The sequence below is a fragment of the Balaenoptera physalus genome, assembly GCF_965194825.1.
Source record: "Balaenoptera physalus genome assembly, chromosome: 12".
Classification (NCBI taxonomy): Eukaryota; Metazoa; Chordata; class Mammalia; order Artiodactyla; family Balaenopteridae; genus Balaenoptera; species Balaenoptera physalus.
Window position 1 is genome coordinate 71,045,278 of NC_138897.1, and position 21,941 is coordinate 71,067,218.

The 21,941-nt window shown below is 55.8% G+C and overlaps 1 protein-coding gene across 7 annotated transcripts in view; it reads left to right on the forward strand.

Annotated features, from left to right (window-relative positions):
* CABIN1 (calcineurin binding protein 1) overlaps positions 1-21,941 on the forward strand; it is a 102,872-nt gene that overhangs the window by 5,823 nt on the left and 75,108 nt on the right. For 6 of the 7 annotated variants that reach the window (XR_014251566.1, XM_082416252.1, XM_082416256.1 and 3 more), the window contains exons 2-15: positions 4,810-4,891; positions 5,368-5,460; positions 6,509-6,622; positions 7,229-7,363; positions 8,135-8,315; positions 10,484-10,613; positions 11,888-12,037; positions 13,750-14,036; positions 15,050-15,218; positions 17,113-17,249; positions 17,744-17,961; positions 19,065-19,143; positions 19,652-19,839; positions 20,578-20,730. Coding sequence is in view for 6 of the 7 variants with exons in the window: in XM_082416252.1 (XP_082272378.1) it covers positions 4,889-4,891; positions 5,368-5,460; positions 6,509-6,622; positions 7,229-7,363; positions 8,135-8,315; positions 10,484-10,613; positions 11,888-12,037; positions 13,750-14,036; positions 15,050-15,218; positions 17,113-17,249; positions 17,744-17,961; positions 19,065-19,143; positions 19,652-19,839; positions 20,578-20,730 (2,037 nt within the window). In the remaining variant the exon portion in view is untranslated. Of the gene's footprint in view, positions 1-3,304; positions 3,471-4,809; positions 4,892-5,367; positions 5,461-6,508; positions 6,623-7,228; positions 7,364-8,134; positions 8,316-10,483; positions 10,614-11,887; positions 12,038-13,749; positions 14,037-15,049; positions 15,219-17,112; positions 17,250-17,743; positions 17,962-19,064; positions 19,144-19,651; positions 19,840-20,577; positions 20,731-21,941 lie in introns of all 7 variants that reach the window. The other variant, XM_082416253.1, reaches the window with a different exon arrangement.

The following is a 21,941-nucleotide window of genomic DNA, read 5'->3' on the forward strand; positions in this document are numbered from 1 at the left end:
TTGAAGGAAGAGCTATTCCTTCTCTCATTTATTTATTTATTTGATTATTTATTTATATCAGTATGGACCCAAGGATATTCATTTTATTTTGTGAGTTAAAATCTAATCTTACCATTATTTTGTTGCTCACTGTTTGGCTTTGGCTATCTAGGGTCTCCTTCAGGTTAGCCGCTGTGTCCTATCAACAAACCCTCATCATTTTTTTGAGTACTTACTTACCTTCAGGCACCACAGGATGTTCCAGGCTCGTCTTGTATTTTCTCTGCCCCAACCCTGGAATTGAAGCTCCTTTTTGTCTTTAGCCTTGAGGTATCCAGTCAAGATACTGTTTTATACAGGTTTGTTCTTTTCTTCCTCATCCCCTTCAGTGTGGTTATGTTATTTGTGATACAACAGGTTCATTACTAGTATTTATATTCCATTTTGGATCCCCCCTAGATCCTAGTTGATTTTGATTGTTTATTTTTGGAGTGTGACACGTGACCGTGGCTCTCAGAGTCAGAGCTGTGCACAAGGTATACGCAGAGAAGGGTCCTTCCCTCCGCATCCCCTCCACCCATTCCCGTTCTCCCCTGCACCCCTTCCCACTCACCTCCTGTAACTAACTGATCTCTCTGGTACCTGGATTGTCCTTTCATGTTTCTTTTGCACAAAGAATAGATGGTTGTGTATTTTCTTATAGCCCCTTCTTTCTTATATGAAGGGTGGCATGCTATAAATATTTGTATTTGCTTTTTTTTACTTAACAATATGTCTTGAAAATCACCCTGTATCTGTTCGTAGATATCCTATTCATTTTTTTAAAATTTATTTATTAAATTTATTTATTTTTGGCTGCTTTGGGTCTTCATTGCTGCACGCAGGCTCTCTGTAGTTGCGGCGAGCGGGGGCTATTCTTCTTTGCAGTGTGCGGGCTTCTCATTGTGGTGGCTTCTCTCGTTGCAGGCTTCAGTAGTTGTGACATGAGGGCTCAGTAGTTGTGGCGCACGGGCTTAGTTGCTCTGCAGCATGTGGGATCTTCCCGGACCAGGGCTCGAACCCGTGTTCTTAACCACTGTGCTACCAGGGAAGTCCCTCCTATTCATTTTTTAAAAAACAGTTTTATTGATATATAATTTATACACCATACAATGTACCCATTTAAAGTTTACAATTCATTGGTGTTTAGTATATTCACAGAGTTGTGCAGGTATCACCACAATCAATTTTAGAACATTTTTATCCCCCCAAAAGGAACCCTGTGTCTATTAACACTCACTTCCCATCACCTCCTCCCCCAGCCCTAGGCATTCACTAATGTACTTTCTGCGTATGTAGATATGCCTTTTCTGGACATTTCATAGAAATGGGATCATACGGTGTGTAGTCTGTTGCTGCTTCCTTCACTGAGCATCATGTTTTCATGGTTCATCTGTGTTGTCAGTACTCCATTCCTTTTTATGGCTGAATAATATTCCATTGTACAGATAGACCACATTTTATTTATCCATTCATCAGTTGATGGACATTTGGGTTGTTTCTACTTTTTGGTTATTATGAATAATACTGCTATGAACATTTTCTCACTAATTTTGCAGCTGTGTATTGCTTCATTGTGTGGTTGTATCATAGTTTATTTATTCATCCACTCTATTGTCTGTGGACATTTAGGTTGTTTCCAGTATCTTGCAGTTGCAAACTGCTGCAGTGAATAACCCTGTGTGTATGTATTTTTATGTTGTTTGAAGTATGTCTTCAGGGTAGATTCCCAGAACTGCTGGGTTGAAAGGTAAGTGTAACAAGGTAACAAAGGTCATTTTGTTAGCTATTGTCAAATTCCTCTCCAGACAGGTCTTACCAATTTGCATTCCCACCCAGCGATGCCTGAGAGTGGTGCCTGTTTGCCCACAACCTCACCACTAGGGTGTGCTTTCCTGCCTCACTTTTGGCCAATGTGGTAGAGGAGAAATGGAGTTTCAATGTTGTTTTAATTTGCATCTCTCTAATTATGAGTGAGTTCCAACATTTTTTCATATGTTTGAGAGCCAGTTGTATGTCTTTTTGTGTGTGTGTGAATTGTTTGCTCATATCTTTTCCCCACTTTTCCATCAGGCTTTTGTTTTTCTATCCTTTGGGATTTTTTTTTTTTAAACTTTGGGAAAGTATACTTAACATGAAATGTACCACTTTAACTATATTAAAGTGTGCATTTCCATAGCATTAAATGCATCCACGTGGTTGTGCAATCATCACCAGCATCCACCTCATCTTCCCAAACGGAAACTCTGCCCACTAAACAATACCTCCCCATCCTTCCCTCCTGCCAGCCTTGGCAACCACCATTCTACTTCCTGTCTTTATGAATTTGCCTATTTTAGGTACCCCATATAAATGGAATCATAGTTTTGTTACTGGCTTATTTCCCTTAACATAATGTCTTCAGGGTTAATCCATGTAGCATGTGTCAGAGGGTACTTCCTTTTTAAGGGTGAATCTTATTCACAAGGGTTCCAATTTCTCCACATCCTCGTCAGCACTTGTTAGTGCATGTGTGTGTGTGTGTGTGTGTGTGTGTGTGTGTGCAGTCTAGCAGATAACTCAACATCCTGGTCTATTTAATACTGTCCAGCAGAAGAAAATAACTAATTTCAATTTTAAACAAATGAAACAAAAGGAAGCAAAATCTCTCCATAGCCCTTTCAACAAAGAATGGGAGCAGTTTGCTAGAGCTGCCAGGCATCAGTGTATGGCGAGGGAGGAGGGTGGGGGGTGTTGAGGGCATGAGGCGTGGGTCCCATACTGGTCTTCAGGCAACATGTGCTGCCTTGGTGGGGAGCAGGGGCGGAGGGAGGGCCTTTCTTCCTTAGTCCAGAATCTGTCAGCTGAATCGGTTGCTGTGAAGCCTGATCTGTCCACAGTCAAAGGCATGTGTGGAAATCCACTCCCAGAGAAGAGTGAGTCCTTGAGGAAGCTGGTTTGGCCTCTGAAATGTCGACTGAAAGACACCACCCAGAGTTGACAGGGACTTCATTCTCTCCCTTTGCTCTTCACAGGGACACTGCCCCTTGGGATGTGTGTGTGTTTTCCCCAGGTACAGGGTTTTAGTGCTATAGTTTCTACTTTTATCGTCTTTTTTTTTTCAGATTGTATGGTGGTCACAGTGCCCATCGTAGCATAGTTTATGGTCAAGCAGCAGTTTCCAGAGTTAATCAGCAGAATTCTTTTTTCTAAATGTGGAACCCAGGAGATAAACTAGCTATCAGCCTCGTGGGGTTTGAGTCTTCCTTGTCTGTGAAGAAGACTGTACTTTCTTTCTTCCTTGTAGGAACCCTTGGAGAACTCAGAGCCCATTGTGAAGGTCGTAGCTGTGAGCTCTGTTGGCAGTAGCAGTGGTCTTTTTATTTTATACATGTGGAGCACGTGTTCAGTCTCTGCCAAGGCTCATTTCCACTGCCTGCTGGGCCCTTCGGGGCCTTCTGCCAGCCTCTCAGGTGGGACTTTTCCTAGCTCCCTCCTCTGCCCTGACTGGCTTGTTTGGTGGTGCTGCCTCTTCCTCCCCGACCCGCGGGCCAGAACCCCCGCTGTTACCCGGCACCCCTGCTGCTCCCTCCAACCTCCCAGGGGCCCCGTTCTGTGAGTTTTCCTCCTGGAACGTGTCCCCTCCTCTGTCCCCAGTGCCACTTCCCCAGCCAGGCTCCTGGCATCTCTTTGTTTAATAGCAGCACACAGTTCACAGACCATACAGCTCGCCTACGTAGGGTATACAATTCAGTGAGTGTAAGTGTATCCACAGAGTTGTGCAACCATCACCACCATCAATTTCAGAACATTTTCATCACCCCAGAAAGAAGCCCTGTACGTGGTAGCAGTCACTCCCCATGTGTCCCTCTCCCCTAGCCTACTCTACTTTCTGGTTCTATAGATTTGCCTATTCTGGACATTTTGTATAAATGGAATCAGACAATATGTGGCCTTCGTGAATGGCTTCCTTCATTTAGCGTGTTTTCAAGGTTCATCCATGTTGTAGCAAGTACCAGTACTTTAATTTGTTTTATCACTGAATAATAATCCATTGTATGGACATACCACATTTTCTTTATCCATTTGTCAGCTGACAGACATTTGGGTTGTTTCCACCTTTAATCTGTCATGAGTAATGCTGCTGTGAACATTCATGAACAAGTTTTGGTGTGGACATGTTTTCATTTCTCTTGGGGGTGGAATTTCTGTGTTTGACATTCTGAGCAATTGCCAGACAGGTTTCACCATTTTTCGTTCCCATCTGCAGTGGATGAGGTTCTGATTTCTCCACGTCCTCACCAATCCTGTCATTTTTTTAGCAGATTTCACACTGGTCTGCCTACGTCTAATTTTTTTCCTTTTATATTTCCCTCCCACCCTCCAGACCCCCTGCCTCTGCCTCCCCGCCCTCCACCCCACTGCTGTCCCTTCCTGGGGCTTAACACAGGGCTTCCTCCTTCACCTTCCTCCATCCCTTCGAATGACTTGTTCACCTGTTGCCTGTGTTTCTCTTTATTTCATTCAACTTTTGAAAAAATAATTGTTTATCGATCTGTTACCTCTGCTGAGCAGTGAACCCTGGGGGCAGATGTCGGTCTCACTCCCCTCTGTCCCTGGCCCCTGGTCTGGCAAAGGCGGGCACTCCGTCCCAAGGACCAGGGGCTCCCCCCCGGGTGACAGACTGAAGAGCCATCCCGAGGCCCACTAGCCTGTGTGCCCAGAGCCGGGAGGCCTGTGGGTTTGGACACAGGTTCCTGGTGACCTGGTGCTTCCAGGGCCCTCCCTCAGCCTGTTCTGCTTCCTCCATAGGAGCCACGTGGGCTGGCACTGCCCTGCTGGTGCTGGGCATTGCTGGGCGGCGCTGGGCGGTGTGCCGAAGCCTCTGACTATGGTATGTGCTGATGCTCACCTGCTCTGCGGTGCTCTGGGGCGAGGGGTGTGTTCTTGGCTGGGCCCTGAAGGCTGTCCGAATGGGGCAGCCTTCCTCCCCGGAGGGCTCTTGGCACCCTCGAGGGTGTGGGTGCCCGCTCTCCTGTTGGGTGGTTTGCAGGGCCGCATCACCATGGCTAGAGAGGCACACAGTTATCCCGTGTCATTGGAATCTGTTTTTCCAATGCCTGGGTCTTCTGCTGTGTCGGGCCACTGCTGGGGTGTCCCCAGCCTGTTCCTTTTGTAGTGGACATGCTCCCTGAACAGGTTGGTGTGGTTCCCTCAGAATGTGCCAGTCCTCCTTTTCCTCCGCATCTGGGGAAGCCGTAGCTGTTTGAGGCCGAGTGTGTTACAGAGTGTTGTGCACGTTGTGGGTTATTGAAGAGACGAGACACGTCTCATCTAAAAGCAACTCTTCCGTCAAACCTCTGTTTCTAGATTCGAATCGCAGCCTTAAATGCCAGCTCCACGGTTGAGGATGATCATGAAGGAAGCTTTAAAAGTCACAAGACCCAGACAAAGGAGGCGCAGGTATGTGGTCCATGGGCTTCTCTGCAGCTGGACCTTGATTCTCATTTCTGTGGGTGGCACCATGTTTCAGATGCATCCCGATATCTCCTGAATGGGATTTTAGAGGAAAACCCTGTTTACAGAGATGGCCGGCTCTCCATCTCCTGTTTGACCTGCTTCACTTAGAGAGGGTCACGCTGAGGATGGTCACACTGTTTATTCTGAATGTGCGTGGGCCCTTCTGCAGCCGGGGCTGGCTCTTCACTCAGCCGGTTGTCTGTGTGGGCCTCAGGAGCTGGCACACCCGGGGGGCGGCAGCACATCACTTTCCAGGGGGAGGCCCCGGAGGGTGCTGCCTAGCCCAGGTCTCACTGGTGGTCTGTGGGGAGCACGGATTCTCTGTCTTTCCTCTCTGCCACGAGGTCCGGCACCACTTCCATTCCAGCCTGCCTGCCTTCCTCTTGGCCGTCTCTCCCCCCACGTCCTATGCGAATATAACAAAGGTTTGCTCCAGTCTTTGTTTTCCCTGGAATAAGCATACACCTCCCCCTTCTCGGGAGAAGCCAGGACAGTGTGGAGCCCTCGCAGACGCTGCTGGTCAGTGGTCCCCGGCCCTCAGGGGTGTCAGTGGGGCTCAGCCTGCCCGGTGCCCCCTCTGCCCCTCCCGGCGGCGAGCAGGCTGAGGCAGAGCGGCACATAGAAAGCAGTGGAAGCTTTCCCTTCTCTCTCGGAGTCCCTGGGTTATTCCGGCTGGTGGGGCCACTCTCCCAGAAAGAGTCAGTGGGGCTCACAGAACCTTGGCATTGCTCTGCTCTGTGCCCTCAGCCTGCCTTCTGCTGTTGCTTAGACTCAGGTGAGCCCGTGCTGCTCGTGTCTCCTTGGGGGGCTGCTGAGGGGCTCTTCTCCCAGTGATGAGCTCCTGCGAGCTTGGAGCATTAGGACTGTTTCCACCACAGAGCGTGCAGCTGACGAGTAACATGGCCTTGACGGCAGCCCCCTCTCACACATTGTCGGCTTAAAAAGACAAACCTTTGTGCTGTGTGAAAATGTCTTCTGTCTTGGTTTGCAGGAAGCAGAGGCTTTTGCCTTGTACCACAAGGCCCTGGATCTGCAGAAGCACGACCGGTTTGAGGAGTCCGCCAAGGCCTACCACGAGCTCCTGGAGGCGCGCCTGCTGCGAGAGGTGAGGCCCCAGAGGCCCTCTGCCCCCAGCTTCCCCGCCTGCTTGCTCTGAGGATTGGGTGAGTCCAGAGAAGCATGCAGAACGGTTCTAGGTGCAGAGTAAGAGCTCCGTAAATGCCAGCTGCTCTTCCTACTTGGTCTTCACAGCCACTCTGCCAAGTGCGGGTGCATTGTCCCCAGTTCACAGTGTGGAGACGGAGGCTTAGCCAGGTGTTGGCTCAAAGCCATGCAGCTAGTAAAGCATCAGAGCTGGGAGTGGCATGCGGGAGCTGCCGGCTGGCTTACCGATGCTGTAAATGTCACCATCTAGGCTTGGGCCCTCAGGCGTGGCGGTAGTGCCGGGAGGGTTCCCTCTGTGTCTTTTGGTGCCCAGACGGCCTACAAACCGCCTCTTGGTGGTCTGGCCTTTCTCCTCTGTGTGCTCGGAACTGGGGGGGCCCTTAAAGGACATCGGGGGCCACGCTTTCATTTTCCAGTGGAGGGTGGCACCGGACTGGCCCGAGGGCCTGTGGCAGAAGCCAGCCCTGAAGCCAGGTGTCCTGCTGACTGCTGGCTGAGGCTTCAGGGCCTGGGTGTCACTTTGCTCCTCTGTTTGCTTTGTTCTCAGGCAGTTTCGTCTGGTGATGAGAAGGAGGGGTTGAAACACCCTGGGCTGATGCTGAAGTACTCCACGTTTAAGAACCTGGCCCAGCTGGCCGCCCAGAGGGAGGACCTGGAGACAGCCATGGAGTTCTACCTGGAGGTGCTCCCCTCGGCCGGGTCTTCGGGAGTTCTTGGGGGAGGGGTGGGGTTGTGGTCTGGTTGGTTGAAGAGTGTGTGGTGCTGTGTCAGCTGTAGTGCCCAAGGCCCCAGGCAGTGGGTGACAGTAGCAAGTTCAGAGAGGGGTGCATGTGTGTTCTTCCTCTGCCACGCAGGGCACACATGACCATGGGTGATTGCTTCATTTCTCTGGGTCTCCAGGTCTACACCATAGAGTTAGAGTGATATAAAGAGGGTGCTGAACACAGAGCCTGACCCCTGGCACCCAGTACCTACTCAGACTCGTACTGCCATTATTTCTGTCAGGCCGGCTTACCTGTGTGGGCACCTCTGAGGCGCCAGCACCATGCACATGCTCACCCTCACGCCCTCTGGCAAGGAGGGCGTCTTTATCCTCATTTTAGGGATGAGGATACTGAGGCTGGCGGTCACGCTGCTGGGCAGTGTGGGAGTATGGATATGAACCCACGTCTGTCTCCCACCCATGCTGTTTCTAGAATCCCAGAAGGCTTCTGTATTTTCTTTTAATTCTACTTCTTACACTTCTTTTACATATCAAATATGTATGGAATACAGGTGTTCAGAGTGACAGAATGTATTAAGAACATGTTCTGGGTTAGATTAATTGGTCCGCGTGACTTCCCTGTCATTCTTTGGGCAGTCTGGGTGGCGGGGCTGGTGCTGTGCCCTCCTGCCACCATGGATGCCCGCTCTGGGGAGCTGACTGAGTGTGCCTCTGCTGTGCTGCTACCAGGCGGTCATGCTGGACTCCACGGACGTCAACCTCTGGTATAAAATCGGACACGTGGCCCTGAGGCTCATCCGGGTCCCCCTGGCTCGCCACGCTTTTGAGGAAGGGCTGCGGTGCAATCCTGACCACTGGCCCTGCTTGGACAACCTCATCACTGTCCTGTACACCCTCAGCGATTACACCAGTGAGTGGGGCGTCACTGCTTTCTGCCACGTGCTCGTGCATTGGGACCGAGGAGAGCGGGAGGCCTGGATGAGCTTGGAGCCAGAGTTAACACCGAAGGGCTTTCTGCCCCACCTTCAGGGGAAATGGAGATGCCTTTGCTTCCCTGCTTTACTCTGCTTGTCTTTCTTTCTCGGTTGAGACTTACCCCATGCATTGTAGTAGGAAGCATGTCCTCTGAGCGGTTTTCCCTTCAGTCTCTCATTTCGTCTCTGCGGTGTCCCGTCCTGTGCCTGTTCTTATAAGTTGCTGACAGATGGCCTAGCAGCTGCAGCCTGACTCCCGGTGCCGGGAGCTCACTCCCCCCTTTTAGCAGCTGGTCCTTCCACAGAGCAGCAGGGCTGCTGGAAAGATCTGTGCCAGACGGAGCCCTGTCTGCCTTCCAGTTGCTTCACTCTCTGACCCCGCCTGGCCCTCTGCTCGGCCCCTCACGGGCTGTCCCGAGGCGGGCGCTGTTGGGGTTCTGGGCCTCTTGGGCCAGCTCCTCCAGGCAGCTCTGTGGGAGGGCCCCGGGCAGGGCCGGGCGCAGGGCATCTGGCCTCGGGCACAGGCGGTCCTGGCGCGGTCTGCTCATTCTTTTCAGGACAGACCTGCTGCCCGCACTTGTCCTCACGTTGAAGGTTACAGCTGGAAGGCTGACTCTTCGAGGCTTTTCCTTCTCTTTCTAAGGGCACATTGAGCAGGTGGAGCAGGATGGGGTAGCGGAGGCTAGGAAGCTGGGCCCTGCCCGCCACCCACGGGACTCCGTCGGTAGCTCTGTATAGTCAGGTGAACCGCGCGCAGCACAGGGCTGGCGGTGGGGTCGGTGTGCCCCAGGGGCAGGCTGCTGTGGCCCCTTCCCAGTTGTCCCTGCCTGAGGTGACCCTGACTTCTCCCTGTGTCCCCAGAGCCAGCTCAGCCCTCTGTCGCTTCCTCCAGGTGGGCCCGGGCGGGGGCGGGTGCCTTCTCCCTGCCCCTTTGCTGTGGGGCCTCTGCCGTCTGCCCTCCTCTGCACCCTCTGACCATCGCATGCTTGCATGTGGGGTCATTTCTGGACTTGGGCCCTTGTGTCCCTCCACGCAAACGTTCTCGGGCGTGTCCTTCCGTGGATGTCCGCGCCCGTGGTGTGGATCGCCCGTTTTGACTCCAGTGCTTTCATCTTCGGTGACTGTGGGTCTCTCCCTGGGCTCTTCCTGGAGCTTGGGCGCCCCCTGGAGGCCCCAGCCTCAGCATCCCGCCTTCTCTCCGGCACCAGGCTCAGTTCTCTCTCCTGGAGAAGCCGCACTTGATAAGCTGAAGTCTTGGCGGGAAGATGGGTTTGGAGGACAGAGTGGTTTATGTGTCTATGAGAGCCGCAGAACCACATCGAAGCCCCATAGTATGAGCAGCTGGTACATGGGCGCTCGAGAGGAGTAGGCAGGCCTCCCTCTGCTGCGGGTGCGGTCAGCTCTGCTGCTGCTGACCAGCCCATCCAGAGGATTGGTGCCCCCCTGGTTTTCTCTCTGCTCCCACCACCTTCCCAGAGGAAACCATGTCCTCCTCCTCCTTCCAGTTAGGTGGGAACCTCTGGGCCCCCTGTCTCTAGTTCAGTGGGCGGCTGGCGGGGCAGCCCAGACCCCCTCCTGCTTGTGGCGTGGGCACCGCTCTCCCGCTGCCCTTCTCCCTGACTTCCGCGTGGCATCTCTGCTTCTGCTCTAGCTTTCCTTCCTCCTCCCCCGCTCCATCCTTCTCTGGTTATTCCTGATGGGAGTGCCTTGCACCCACACTCAAACTCTGGAGCTGGGCGGGGCACGGGGCTGTCTGGTGCCCAGGCAGAGAGGAGCTGGCGGCCGTACTCCAGTTTGCCGACAGCTGGTTCCCGAAGGGTTTCCTCGAGGTGGGCTTGCTGGGCTGAGGGTCTGTGTTTGATGCCCATGTTTCCCCAGAAAGGTTGTTCAGCCGTCCTCCCTGGCAGTGTGGGCCTTTGCCCCTCGATCTTGGTATTATTATTTTCAAAAATCGTTCCCGATTGGATCGATTAAAGTGGTGTCTTGTTGCCATTTACCTGGTGTTTCTTGGACTCCAGAGCAGGGACTACTTCCCTGGCGTCACTGGCAAGGCCAGAGAGTCAGAGTGCAGCTTGGAGGTCATGCCTGTTTCTTTCCTGGCCAGCTTGTCTGTACTTCATTTGCAAAGCTTTGGAGAAGGACTGCCGCTACAGCAAGGGGCTGGTTCTCAAGGAGAAGATCTTCGAGGAGCAACCGTGTCTCCGCCAGGACTCCCTCCGGATGTTCCTGAAATGGTGAGTCTGCAGCCCGCCACCTCCTCCCCCAGCGGCTGGGGGCTGTTGAGGCCCCTCGCTTGGCAAACGGCTCTGATCTGCTTGGTTTACTGTTTCCCTACGCACCTCATATGGGCGGTGCCTCTGCCTGTCCGCCGCCCTCCTTCCCCGCTGCCCTCCTTCCCCGCTGCCCAGCGGCTCTCCTCTGGGTGCTCACGGCAGCCTTGTATACCTCGCTCCTCGCTGCCCACCCTGCTCCTTTCCGAGGCTGTGCTTCCTGTGTTGCCCGGCCTGCCTCTAATCGGGCCACCGTGCCTGCCTCCAGGATGAGGCTCATGCTTGGCAGCGTCGCCCAGGAGGCCCTTTGCAGTCTGACCCCCCAGTTCTCCTCATGTTTCTCCCTCCCCCAAGGGGAGAGCTGTCCCAGGGCCCTGCTGTGTCCTGTCTGGTCCTGCACCCTGGCTCCCACAGTGCCCTCACCTGGAATCCCCACCTCTCCCTATTGTGTCTTCGTGCCCCTTCATATTCCAAGCCCCACATCCCCTCTTGGCAGCTTTCCAAGTTCGGGCTGCCTCCCCGCCCATCCTCCAGTGGAACCAACTCCTGTGCCCTCTGGTATTTCCTTGGCCCTGGGAGCTCACCGGTTGGGAGTTAGTGGTTATATTGGTGTTTATCCCTCGTAAGACTGTGCCTCTTATTCACATCTGTCCTGAGGGAGCTGACCTTCTTTGGAGAAGTGGTTGATGAGCATGTAGGACAGATGATGAGTCCATAAGCGCGTGGCTCCACGGGGGAGCCCTGTGGGGAGGAGGGCACAGGGCAGTGGGGGCAGGTCTCGCCGGGCCACCACAGGCTGAGGTGTGCCTGTGGGAGGCGTCTGGGGCCTCAAACTCCCACCCTTTCGGTTGATTTCCATAGGCTTTGGTGAGCTTGGCTGGTCTGATGACCTTTTTTGGGATGGGTAGGATGGGAGAGTCAAATCCTCAAAAGGTTTTCAGCAAATAATTGAGAGCAGCATTTAATTTTTCTGTGGCTTTTCTGCCATCACTATGATCCTGTTAATACAGATGAAGGTGATGAATTGTAAGCGGATCAAAGGTCATTAATCATTTCTAGTGTAACGTGGGTATTAAGAATGCTAATTACTGCCCTTTCCAGCCCAGACTCAAGTGGTTATTTTATTTGTAGGAAGAATTAATGCAGATTAAAGGATATTAACTGCATCCCTCTGTGTAAGATTTCCATCTTGGCTCTGCTGTGACACGGTCACTCCTCTCTGTCTCATGCACTCTCAGTGACATGTCCATCCACGAGGTGTCGGTGAGCGCGGCCGAATCGCAGGCCATCATGGATGAGGCCCTGGGACTTCGGAGGAGGCGGCAGGCGCTGACTGTGCACGAGAAGGAGCCGGACCTGAAGCTGGTGCAGCCCATCCCCTTCCTCACGTAGGTCATCTGGGTCTGGGCTGCCGGGTGGCCACTGGGCCCTGCTTGGGAGGGGGCTCAGCCCGCCCGGGCTGCTGCCGTGGCAGGAGCTGGGCGCACGTGGGCGGGTGGCTGCAGGAAGCAGGCCGGGCCTCCCCTGGTCGAAGTCTCTCTCTGTTGCTGTCCTTGACCCACCATCTGCTATGTTCCTGTAAGCCCCTCTCATCTGCCCACCCTAAGGGGAGAAGGAAACCAGCATTAGCCAAGCCCTGGACGGGGGACACCAGGACTCAGAGAGGCTAATGGTGAGGGAGGAGCTGATACCAGGTCCTGGCTTCCCGATCTCTAGTCCATGCTCCCCTGCTAGGGCCGCTCGGCACCCTGGAAGGTGGGCCTCAGCGTAGCCCCAGGAAGGGTGGTCCTTAGAGTTGGGGTCATTTAGCCCTTCGGTGAGGTCTGTTCCTAACATCCTGACATTGACTCTCGTGCCTATAAGTTGAGAGTGTCTCATATGTGGAGGCAAGTCACGTGGTGGCCCACAGTTCCCCACCAGATGGGACAGACCTGGGTCCAGCCCTGGTGCCCTCGCCGGGTCATTATGTGCCACTCCCTGGAAAAGAGGGAGCAGCATCCCTCTCTTGTAGGGTCATCATGATAATTGAATCGAGTGCTCGGGGGTCGTGCAGAGCCAGCACGCAGGAGAGGCTGGCTCCGACCCACGTTACTGCTCCTACTTGTTCGTTCCCGCACGTTTGAGTTTCCCAGGAAACTGGAGGCAGTCCCAGGGGTACTTAGTCACCAGAAGGAGGGGCACGTGTGCAAAGCTGACAGGCCCCTCGAGGAGAGAAGCACAGCACCGAGAGCTCATAATGGGGTCCGCACTGCTCCGGGGGTTGGGGAAGGCTTAGGGCCAGAGCTGGAGTCCATTGGAGGAGTGGGCATGGATCAGGCAAAGGGGCTAGGGGGTGTGAGTGGGGTGTTGTTTCCGGGCAGGGGGAAGCCTGTGTAAAGGCCCTGTGGTATGTGGGGGGTGGTTTTGTTTGCAGAACTGAAAGCAAGCTATCGAGGGGAGAGTGCAGGGGGCGGGTGGAGGAGGGGGGGCGGGGTTGCTGTGGTGCGATGAGGCTGGGCGCCACTGAGGGGACAGGCGGAGGCTTTGGTTTTTAGTCTGAGGGCCTGGGAAGCTGTTCAAGGTTGGAAGGGTGAGTGCATCATGCTACACTGTGTCATACCATAACACAGCATGACACACAACACAACACATGACTACATGTAAAACACAAAACAACAGACAGCATACAACATAACACATGCTACACCTCACCACAACAGGGCACACAACACAACTTATACACAGCAAAACACACGACAGTCTCGGTTTGCATCCAGCAAGCCCCGGCCCAAGAGCTGTTCAGCCCCTTTGGACCATATCCCTGTCAGTATTCCTCCCCCAGAAAACCAGACTAGTGGCAACAGGACAATGACCCGTCGTCGTTTTAAAGATTCGACCTTGTAGGGAAGGGGTTCTTGAGTGAGTCTGTGGTTTCTCCGTGTGCCTGGTAGGTCTGAAGGGGCCTGGGGCAGTGGAGCGGGTGCGGGCTCTTCTCCAGCCCCGGCTGCTCCACCTCAGCCATCAGTAAACTGAGACCACCCCGCCCTCATGGAGGTGGCGGCCCTGAGCTCCGGGTACCCCGTGTTGTGTGCTGACCCAGGCGGTGACCCTCTCCCTGCAGCTGGAAGTGCCTTGGGGAGAGCCTGCTGGCCACGTACCACCACCTCACCACCTGCGAGCCCCCGCGGCCCAGCCTTGGCAAGAGGATCGACCTTTCCGACTACCAGGACCCCGGCCAGCCCCTGGTGTCCTCTGCCGTGGTGGCACCTGTCAGCGTGATCCAGCCGAGCCCCGTCAGCACCAACCCCGAGGTGACCGTGGCAGAGCCCGTGCTCTCTTACGCCCCCGTGGCCACGGCCAGCTTCCTGCTGCACAGCCCCAGCCTGTTGGAGACGGGCATCCCTGCGGGTGAGCAGGCCTTGGGGTTGGCTTCGGGAGAGACCCTGTCTGCTGAGCAGGAATGAGAGTCGGGGTGCCCTGGCCTCTCCAGAGGGACGGGTCCTGCTGCCGCTCCTGGCCCCACAGGGGAGTCTCTGGGCCTTCTCGCAGGGCCTCCCTCGTCAGGGGTGGCTTCTGCAGTGGGACCCCTGCAGGGAAGGGGTTGGCCTCAGGGATACAGCTCCTCAGACCACTCGATGCCCAGTTGCTCAGTCCTGGGGTAGAGTTCACTCCTGCTTGTGACCTGTGAGCTGGCGGGTCCCTCTGCTGGTTCTGCTCAGTTGCTGGCTTACACCCTGCACCCAGTGCTGCTGTGCACTGACGTTCTGAGTTCTTTAGCTTTAAGAAGCAGTCAGCATAGTTACCGCCGTATGCAGTAGTATATGTTGGAATGGTTTTATTGGTTTCTATTATCATTGGAGTTGTAAAAAAATTTCAGACTAAAGTTCCTGAGCCTTTCCTTGATTTTTGTGTCACCGATGAAGAATATCTGGCAGTTAAGGAAGTTTCTGAATGAACCTGTATATGATTGTTTTTAACTTTTTAACTTAATCATACATGACACCCCTCTCTTCTCTGTATGATTTATGTGACTCTCTTGCCCACATCATGTCACTGGGCCATGGTGATGGACAGAGTCAGTGTCATTGCTACTTGCTCTGTTCCATCCCAGGCCAGCCAGTGGGAGGGGCAGGGGGATGGGGCGGTTGACTCTGAGACCCTGGCATTCTGTAGGTGTGGAAAGTAGCCTTGAGATCTGGCTTTTGGGCTCTGTGAGTTGGAGAAAGGGGTGAGACTTAAGCAGTTTGGAATGGATTTTTCCCAGGCTCCTTGTTGTTAGAGCAGACAGGAGATTTCCTGAATGTCAAAGAAGCCACAGGTTAAACCTGCAGGCAGGGTTATTATAAAAGAAGGGACCGAGTGCCTCATGGTGCATTTCCCTAGCCTGCCTCTTGTGAGATTTCAACGTACTCTCTGTGAAGGTGATGTTTCTGGGGGAGATAAATCCAAGAAAGCGGTGAAGCGGAAGAAGATTTCTGAGGAGAGCGGGGAGACGGCGAAGCGGCGGTCTGCCCGCGTCCGAAACACCAAGTGCAAAAAAGAAGAGAAGGTGGACTTCCAGGAGCTGCTGGTGAAGTTCTTGCCGTCCAGGTACGGTGCACTTTTTCTGTTTTAGCAAAGGAAGCACACAAACCTCCTGCCTCTGTCACGTCTCTGGTTCCGTGGCCGCCCTCCCCTCCAGGCATGTCCTCCATCTTCTTGTAACATCTGTACAAACGGCCAACACTTGGGTCTTCCTGGACTGGGGGCTTGGGTTTTCTTGCCTCTCCTGCCTCTGGATGTCCTGAAGGCAGGAACCATGAGTTTTGCGTCTTTTGGAGCTGGAGGTGACCCGCTCACTCCCCCGGGCCTTCCCTTGTTGCCAGGAGGCCTGGGGCTGCTGCTCCTCAGGTGCAGACGTGGGGACGGCCCGTGGAAGGGGCCCCCTGCGCTCAGGGAGGGCGCCTGCTTGGCTTCTCCAGGCTCGGCAGGGTTCCCTCGAACTCTGAGAAGGTGGACGGTGGGCTCAGGAGTCATCCCTTGCTTTCACTGGTTCGCGGTGTTCCTCAGAGGAGCCTCCCGGGAGGAGATGGGCCAGACTGCGTGGAGCTGGGGGGGCTGCGCCTCAGTGCTCCTTCCCTAGATCTTCGCCAGCCCTTGGTCCTTGCCCTGTCACCTCCCTCAGATGCTCCGGGACCTTGATGCCTGAGCCTTCCTGGGGTTTATGGTGCCAGTGCCAGACTTCTTAATGCCCTCACTGAGGGCAGAGAGCAGTCAGTCTCTGCTGGTCGGGCATCTCTCTGCCTTCTAACGTTTGGTGGGCACGTCTTGTCAGCTGGGGCTTCCTCTCTTACCCCCTGTGTCTTTGTGAGTTGACTCCATTTTATTCCTTCCCGGTTACTGGAGTGGAGCTTGGGAGGTAACCACGTGTGTTACGTGAGCATGTGTCCCAGGAGTCCTCAGCTAGCATTTTGGCTCGTGACAGTAGGTTTCAATGGTGATACATCCAAGCGGAGGAGGAGGAGGAGCCAGGAGCTTTAGGTGGATTGTAAATCTGTTTTGCCACAAGGTTCCTGATTTTCCTAATTTGCTGCCTTTCTGTTTTTGTGTGGTGAGAGGGAAATGCTCAGAAGTGGAGCTGTTCTCAGTGAGTGGAGGACGCGGCCTCTCTGATCAGTTCCTCCCTAGCCGCCCCTCCAAGAGCAGGTCTCCCTTCCGAGGGATGCGAAGAGGAGGTGCCAAGGGGCCCGAGGACCATTTCCCCATCTCCCCTCCGCTCGTTGCCCCGCCCAGGGCCTTGCTCCCAAGCCCCCTTCGTGTGGAATAGTGTCTACCTTCTTTTTTATTCTTTATTTCAACTGCTGGTTTCCTGTGTGGTTTTCACGTCAGCTTCCTCGAATCGTCAGGCAGGGGCACACGGTGGCTTGCTGGACGTGGTCCCTGGGGCAGGGGCGTGCAGTTGTACACCAGGACGTCAGGAGGCACCTGCCTGTCCATCCTCGGCGAGGTGGCGGGCTCGGCTAAAGTGGAGTCCCTGGGGGGGTCTGAGGTGTGGTGCCTGCTGGGAGAGGCCTCCCTGGGCTCAGAGAGCTATGAGGAGCTGTGGAGGGGCCGCCACCCACCCACTTTCTCCTCGTCCCCCAGGTCCCTCTCGGGCCTTGGCACCTGGAGGCCTGGCCGACTGTGCTGCCCAAGTGGAGCCTTTCGGCCTCTGTCTCTAGCTCTCCGTGGGGGTTCTTTCTCTCCCTTTCTCTCTCTCTCTCGCTAGAAGGTCAGCTTCCTGTGGGCGGGGCTACCACAACCCCAGCTGTATATTCTGGTGATCACCTGCTGATGGGATGGGTGAGGGAGTGGGGCGCAGGCCAGACCCGGCCACAAAGGCCCAGGAGAGGCGGAGCCCCGCTCACCTGGGGCAGCCTCGGGTCCGGTTCAGCTCTCCTCTCTCTCAGGGGAAGGTGTTGGAACATGCGCCGTGGCCTTTGCGAGTTCGGTGTGTTCTGTGCAGGTTAAGAAAGCTGGACCCCGAGGAGGAAGACGACCCCTTTAGTAACTACGAAGTCCCATCAGAAGCCAAACTGGAGAACTTCCCAAGCGTTGGGCCCCACAGGCTGTCCTTCGACTCAGCCACGTTCATGGAATCTGGTAGGACCTGGGCACCGTGGGCAGTGCTGTGAGGACTCCTTCCTCCCATTCTCCTGGAACCCGCTCAGGCTGCGTGCTGCGGGGACAGGTCTGGGTGGTTTTTCAAGGGTGGTCCAGGGGCTGCCTGGCTCTGTCCTGCCTGAGGTCTGTGGTCAGCTGGAGGAAGGGGGTACGCTGGAGTGTCCTGGCTCACACTCCACCGTGCTCCCTAGGGGTGCGGGCTTTGCCGGTCGAATGGGTGCATCGCGGCTCTTGGGTACAGCCGGGCGCTGTGCTGCTGTGCAAGGCCGCACCCAGGGGTCAGCCCTCTCGTGCCCGCCTGGGCCTTGGAGGTTCAGACAGGTGTGCCCACAGCCGTGAGGCCCGCCCTCAGCGCCCCCCTGGGGCACATGGGCTCTTCCCGCTGGCGCCCGCTCTCATCTCCCGAACAAAATGGGGCCCCTGGCACGGAGGGTCCTCTGTTGAAGTCGGGTCACTTCCCCCGCTCCGGGCAGAGAAGCAAGACGTGCACGCCTTCCTGCTGGGGAACCTGAGCAACGGGGGCATCCTGGAGCTCATGATGCGCTACCTGAAGAGCATGGGCCACAGGTTCCTGCTGCGCTGGCCGCCGGGCCTGGCAGAGGTCGTGCTCAGCATCTACCACAGCTGGCGGAGGCACAGCGCCAGCCTGCCCAACCCGCTGCTCAGGGACTGCGGCAACGGGCACATCCAGGTTGGCTGGCCGGGCGGCGGGCAGGCAGGGGCCAGGCATAGGCAGGGGACCTGGGCTGCAACTGCAGGTGGAGGTGTGGGGTTGAGATGGGGGGCGGGTCACGGGGGAGGGAGGTTCACGAGCGGGAGGAGAGCAGTGGAGAGGCTGGAAGGTGGAGGCTTGCTATGTTCTAGGCGCCAGGGACCCGTCGCTACCTGTTTTTTCTACAGGTGAGGAGACACAAGTGCAGAAGTGGAGGAAGGCTGCCGAAGGGGTGTTGGTGGCTGCCAGCCGTGGGGGCCGAGCCTACGCACTGCCCTCTGCAGCCCAGGCCCTTGCACTCAGTGCCTCCCAGGGCCAAGGGAGCCAGGGTGCTTTGGCCCCTTCTCCCGTGAGAGGAGGAAGGCCGCTTCTGAGGGGGCAGCACTGGGAGCTTTCAGGGCCCCCTGGGTGGTATTTCTTGCTGGGGGCGCAGAGGTGGAGGAGCTCCAGGTTCACAGGTCTTCAGGGCCGTGTAGGTCAGGGGCCCCTGGCGGTGCAGCCTCCACTGGGACACCACAGGGACTGCCTTCTGGCAGCATCTGCCCAGGCCCGCTCCCCCAGGCCCATCTGCCCAGACTCTCCCGGGTCCTCCCGAGTCTGTTCCAGTGTAGATCCATGTGCCTCTCCTTATGTCCCAGCAGGGTGGAGTGGCGGGAGGGGCCAAGGCTTTGGTCCCTAGACAGACCAGCTTGGTTATTTCCCAGCTGTGCCTGTTGGCCAGGCTGGCGCCTCCTTACTGCTGAGTCTCAGCTTCCTGGTCCACCCAGGGAATGACGCGCCCACCCTGGGGGCTGTCAGGGTTGAGTGCCTGGCGCTCGGCAGGTGGCAGGGCTGCCTCTTCCATAGGACAGTCCCCGAGGACCGAAGGCGGTCTCCCGGGTCCTCCCGAGTCTGTTCCAGTGTAGATCCATGTGCCTCTCCTTATGTCCCAGCAGGAAGCCAGTGATTACCACTTATGAAATAGAAAGTAGGTAGAGGGAAACTTGATGTTCTCGTCAGAGTAAATTTTAGTTTAGGTTCGTTCCATCACCCGCCCTTGACCTATGTGACCCTGTTCCTGACCATCCGCGCCCGTCCTGCAGGACATGATGCTGATGTCCCTCTCCTGCATGGAGCTGCAGCTGGACCAGTGGCTGCTGACCAAGGGCCGGAGCTCTGCAGGTAGGCGACCTTCCGTGTTCTGTGTGGGGTGACTTTCTGGACCCTCGGCAGCCGGGAGGGGACAGGAGTGGGGGGGCTGAGTCACACCTACAGGGGGCGCATTTCCTGGGTCGGCTTGTCAGGCCAGGAAAGACCCGGGGTCTCTGAGAAGCAGCTGAGCCCCAAGGGAGCCACCTGCCTGCTTCTGTTACTCAGGATGAGGGACGTGACATTTCCGTTTTCTCAGGTTATCACCTGATACTTTACGTGTCCCCAGTCATTGTCCCAGGTGATGTGGATCGTTCTGACTTAAACCACCACCTGGTGAGCAAAGATATGCTCCAGATCAGTCTGCCGGATGAGGGCCTCTAGCTGCAGGGTCTCCGTATCCCCATCCAGCCCATCTGGCTCTCTGCCGCTCGGGGGCTGTGAGGCTCCAAGGACTCAGGGCTGGGGGCAACCTCAGGGAGCAGAAGGGTGTCTGGGTCCCGTACATGAGGTTGACTCCTTCCGACCTGATGGTTTTCAGTGTCTCCTCGGAACTGCCCTGCGGGTGTGGTGAGCGGCAGGTTCGGGCCCGACTTCCCGGGAGCCCACTTCCTGGGGGACCTCCTGCAGCTGTCGTTCGCCTCGTCCCAGCGGGACCTGTTTGAGGATGGCTGGCTGGAGTTTGTGGTCCGCGTGTACTGGTTGAAGGCGCGGTTCCTGGCGCTGCAGGTTCGTCTGTGGTCGGCTGCTTGGGGAGGATGCGCTGGCACCCAGTGGGAGGGGAGAGAGCTGGCCGCGTGGTGGAGGGTGTGTGTGCGCACGTGTGGCACCTGCCTGGGCACTGGGCTCTGCATGAGGAGGTGGGACGTGGTGGGGAACATGCAGCATCTCAGAAATCCCGACGCCCACCATCAGCACAGCTGTAGCGCCACGAGGGGCCTCATGGGCCCCCTATAGACCCAGTGAGGTTGCTTTGGAGCCTTGACCCTTTCCTTATGTTTCCCGAGAGAGCCTGAGCGTGTGTGCAAATGGGTGCAGAGTTTTTTGGGAGGGAATCACTGCCCATCTGTGTGAATGGAGCTTGTCTGGAGGGCCCGGGAGGGCTGGCTGTCCCCCAGCCCCTTGCACACTGTGGCATCCAGTGCCCCACAGTCGGTTCTGGAGCTGGGACAGGCCTGGGTCTAGTCGCGGCTCTGCCAGCTTCGCTCAAGATTTGGAGTAGATACTCAGCCTTGCTCTGGTGTCCCGGTGTCCTCACCCCCACCACGAGGGTCATGATGCTCCCCTTGGAGCTGTAGTGTGAATCATTCGTTCATGCGTTCATTCAGCAGGTACTTACTGAGCCCCACCCGCTCTGTAGAGGGGATGGTAGTAGTTGGCTAAAACCGCCCTCATGGTGCCCCCAGTATGGTGGGCTCAGGGGGCAGGCACCTGGTGCAGCACAGCGAGTGCCCCTCCTCTGCCCAGGGAGACATGGAGCAGGCCCTGGAGAACTATGACATCTGCACGGAGATGCTGCAGAGCTCCGCTGCCGCCCGGGCTGTGGCGGGAGCCGAGCAAAGAGACGTCGTGATCCGCCTGCCCAACCTCCACAATGACTCGGTCGTCTCCCTGGAGGAGGTGAGTGGGAGCTTTTTAATGATGTTTTCTTGGTCAAAGGCCTGACCTGTCCATGAGAACTAGGAGAGCGGCCCACATGCTGAGCAGGGCAGGGTGGGACCCGGGAGAGGCAGCTCTGAGGCACAGGGTGCCACGGACTCGCAGGCACACCCCCTGATGGAGCGCTCCTCTGGGGGCCGGTGGCTGGGAGCCGGGGTGGAGGTGTCTGCCCACAGGGTGGAGAATGGCTCTTGCTCAGCTCTCTGGCCTGCGTGTGGCAGCAGCCCCAGAGGAACGAGAGGAAAACCCCTGCAGAAGCAGACCAATGTTGCTCTGGCCCTGGGGTGGGTCAGCGGTGTGTGGTTCTAATTCTGTCCTCACTGTGCAGCCTCTGACCGCAGGCCCACAGTTCCACATCTGTGACACATTCACATTGGCTGAAAGCCTTCAGACTCTTGCAGGGTGGTTTCAGGGCCAGGCCTAGTGTAGTGCCCCTGCTGCCCGTGTCCTGCAGGCCTCCTGTGAGGAGAGGGTTCCGGGGGTTGGTGGTGTGTGCCAGCCTCTGGCCTGGGCTCCCTAGGTCTCTGCAACCCCATGCTCCACGGTTCTAGGAGTCTGGTTTGCTGAACTGTGGCCATGAGGCTGTCTAACTATTTTCACAGACACTTTCTGGAAGCCTTCTGCTTCTGTGGTAGTTTTGTTTTTTGGTATATTTGTTCTTCAAAGACTTGAATGCCTTGCCCTTAATAGAAATACTATTTATAAAGTGTTTTATAAGGTATTTACTTGCTGTAAATACTTCTTGGCTGGGTCTGTTAAATGCAAAACTCTGGGGGGCTTCCCTGGGGGCGCAGTGGTTAAGAATCCGCCTGCCAATGCAGGGGACACGGGTTCGATCCCTGGTCCGGGAAGATCCCACATGCTGTGGAGCAGCTAAGCCCGTGCGCCACAACTACTGAGCCTGCACTCTAGAGTCCGTGAGCCACAACTACTGAGCCCGTGCGCTGCAACTGCTGAAGCCCACGCACCTAGAGCCCGTGCTGCACAACAAGAGAAGCCTCTGCAATGAGAAGACCGCTCACCGCAACGAAGAGTAGGCCCCGCTTGCCGCAACCAGAGAAAAGCCCGCACGCAGCAGCGAAGACCCAACGCAGCCAAAAATAAAAAATAAATAAAATAAAATAAATTAATTTTTTTTAAAAATGCAAAACTCTGGCTGCATTCAGGGAGCC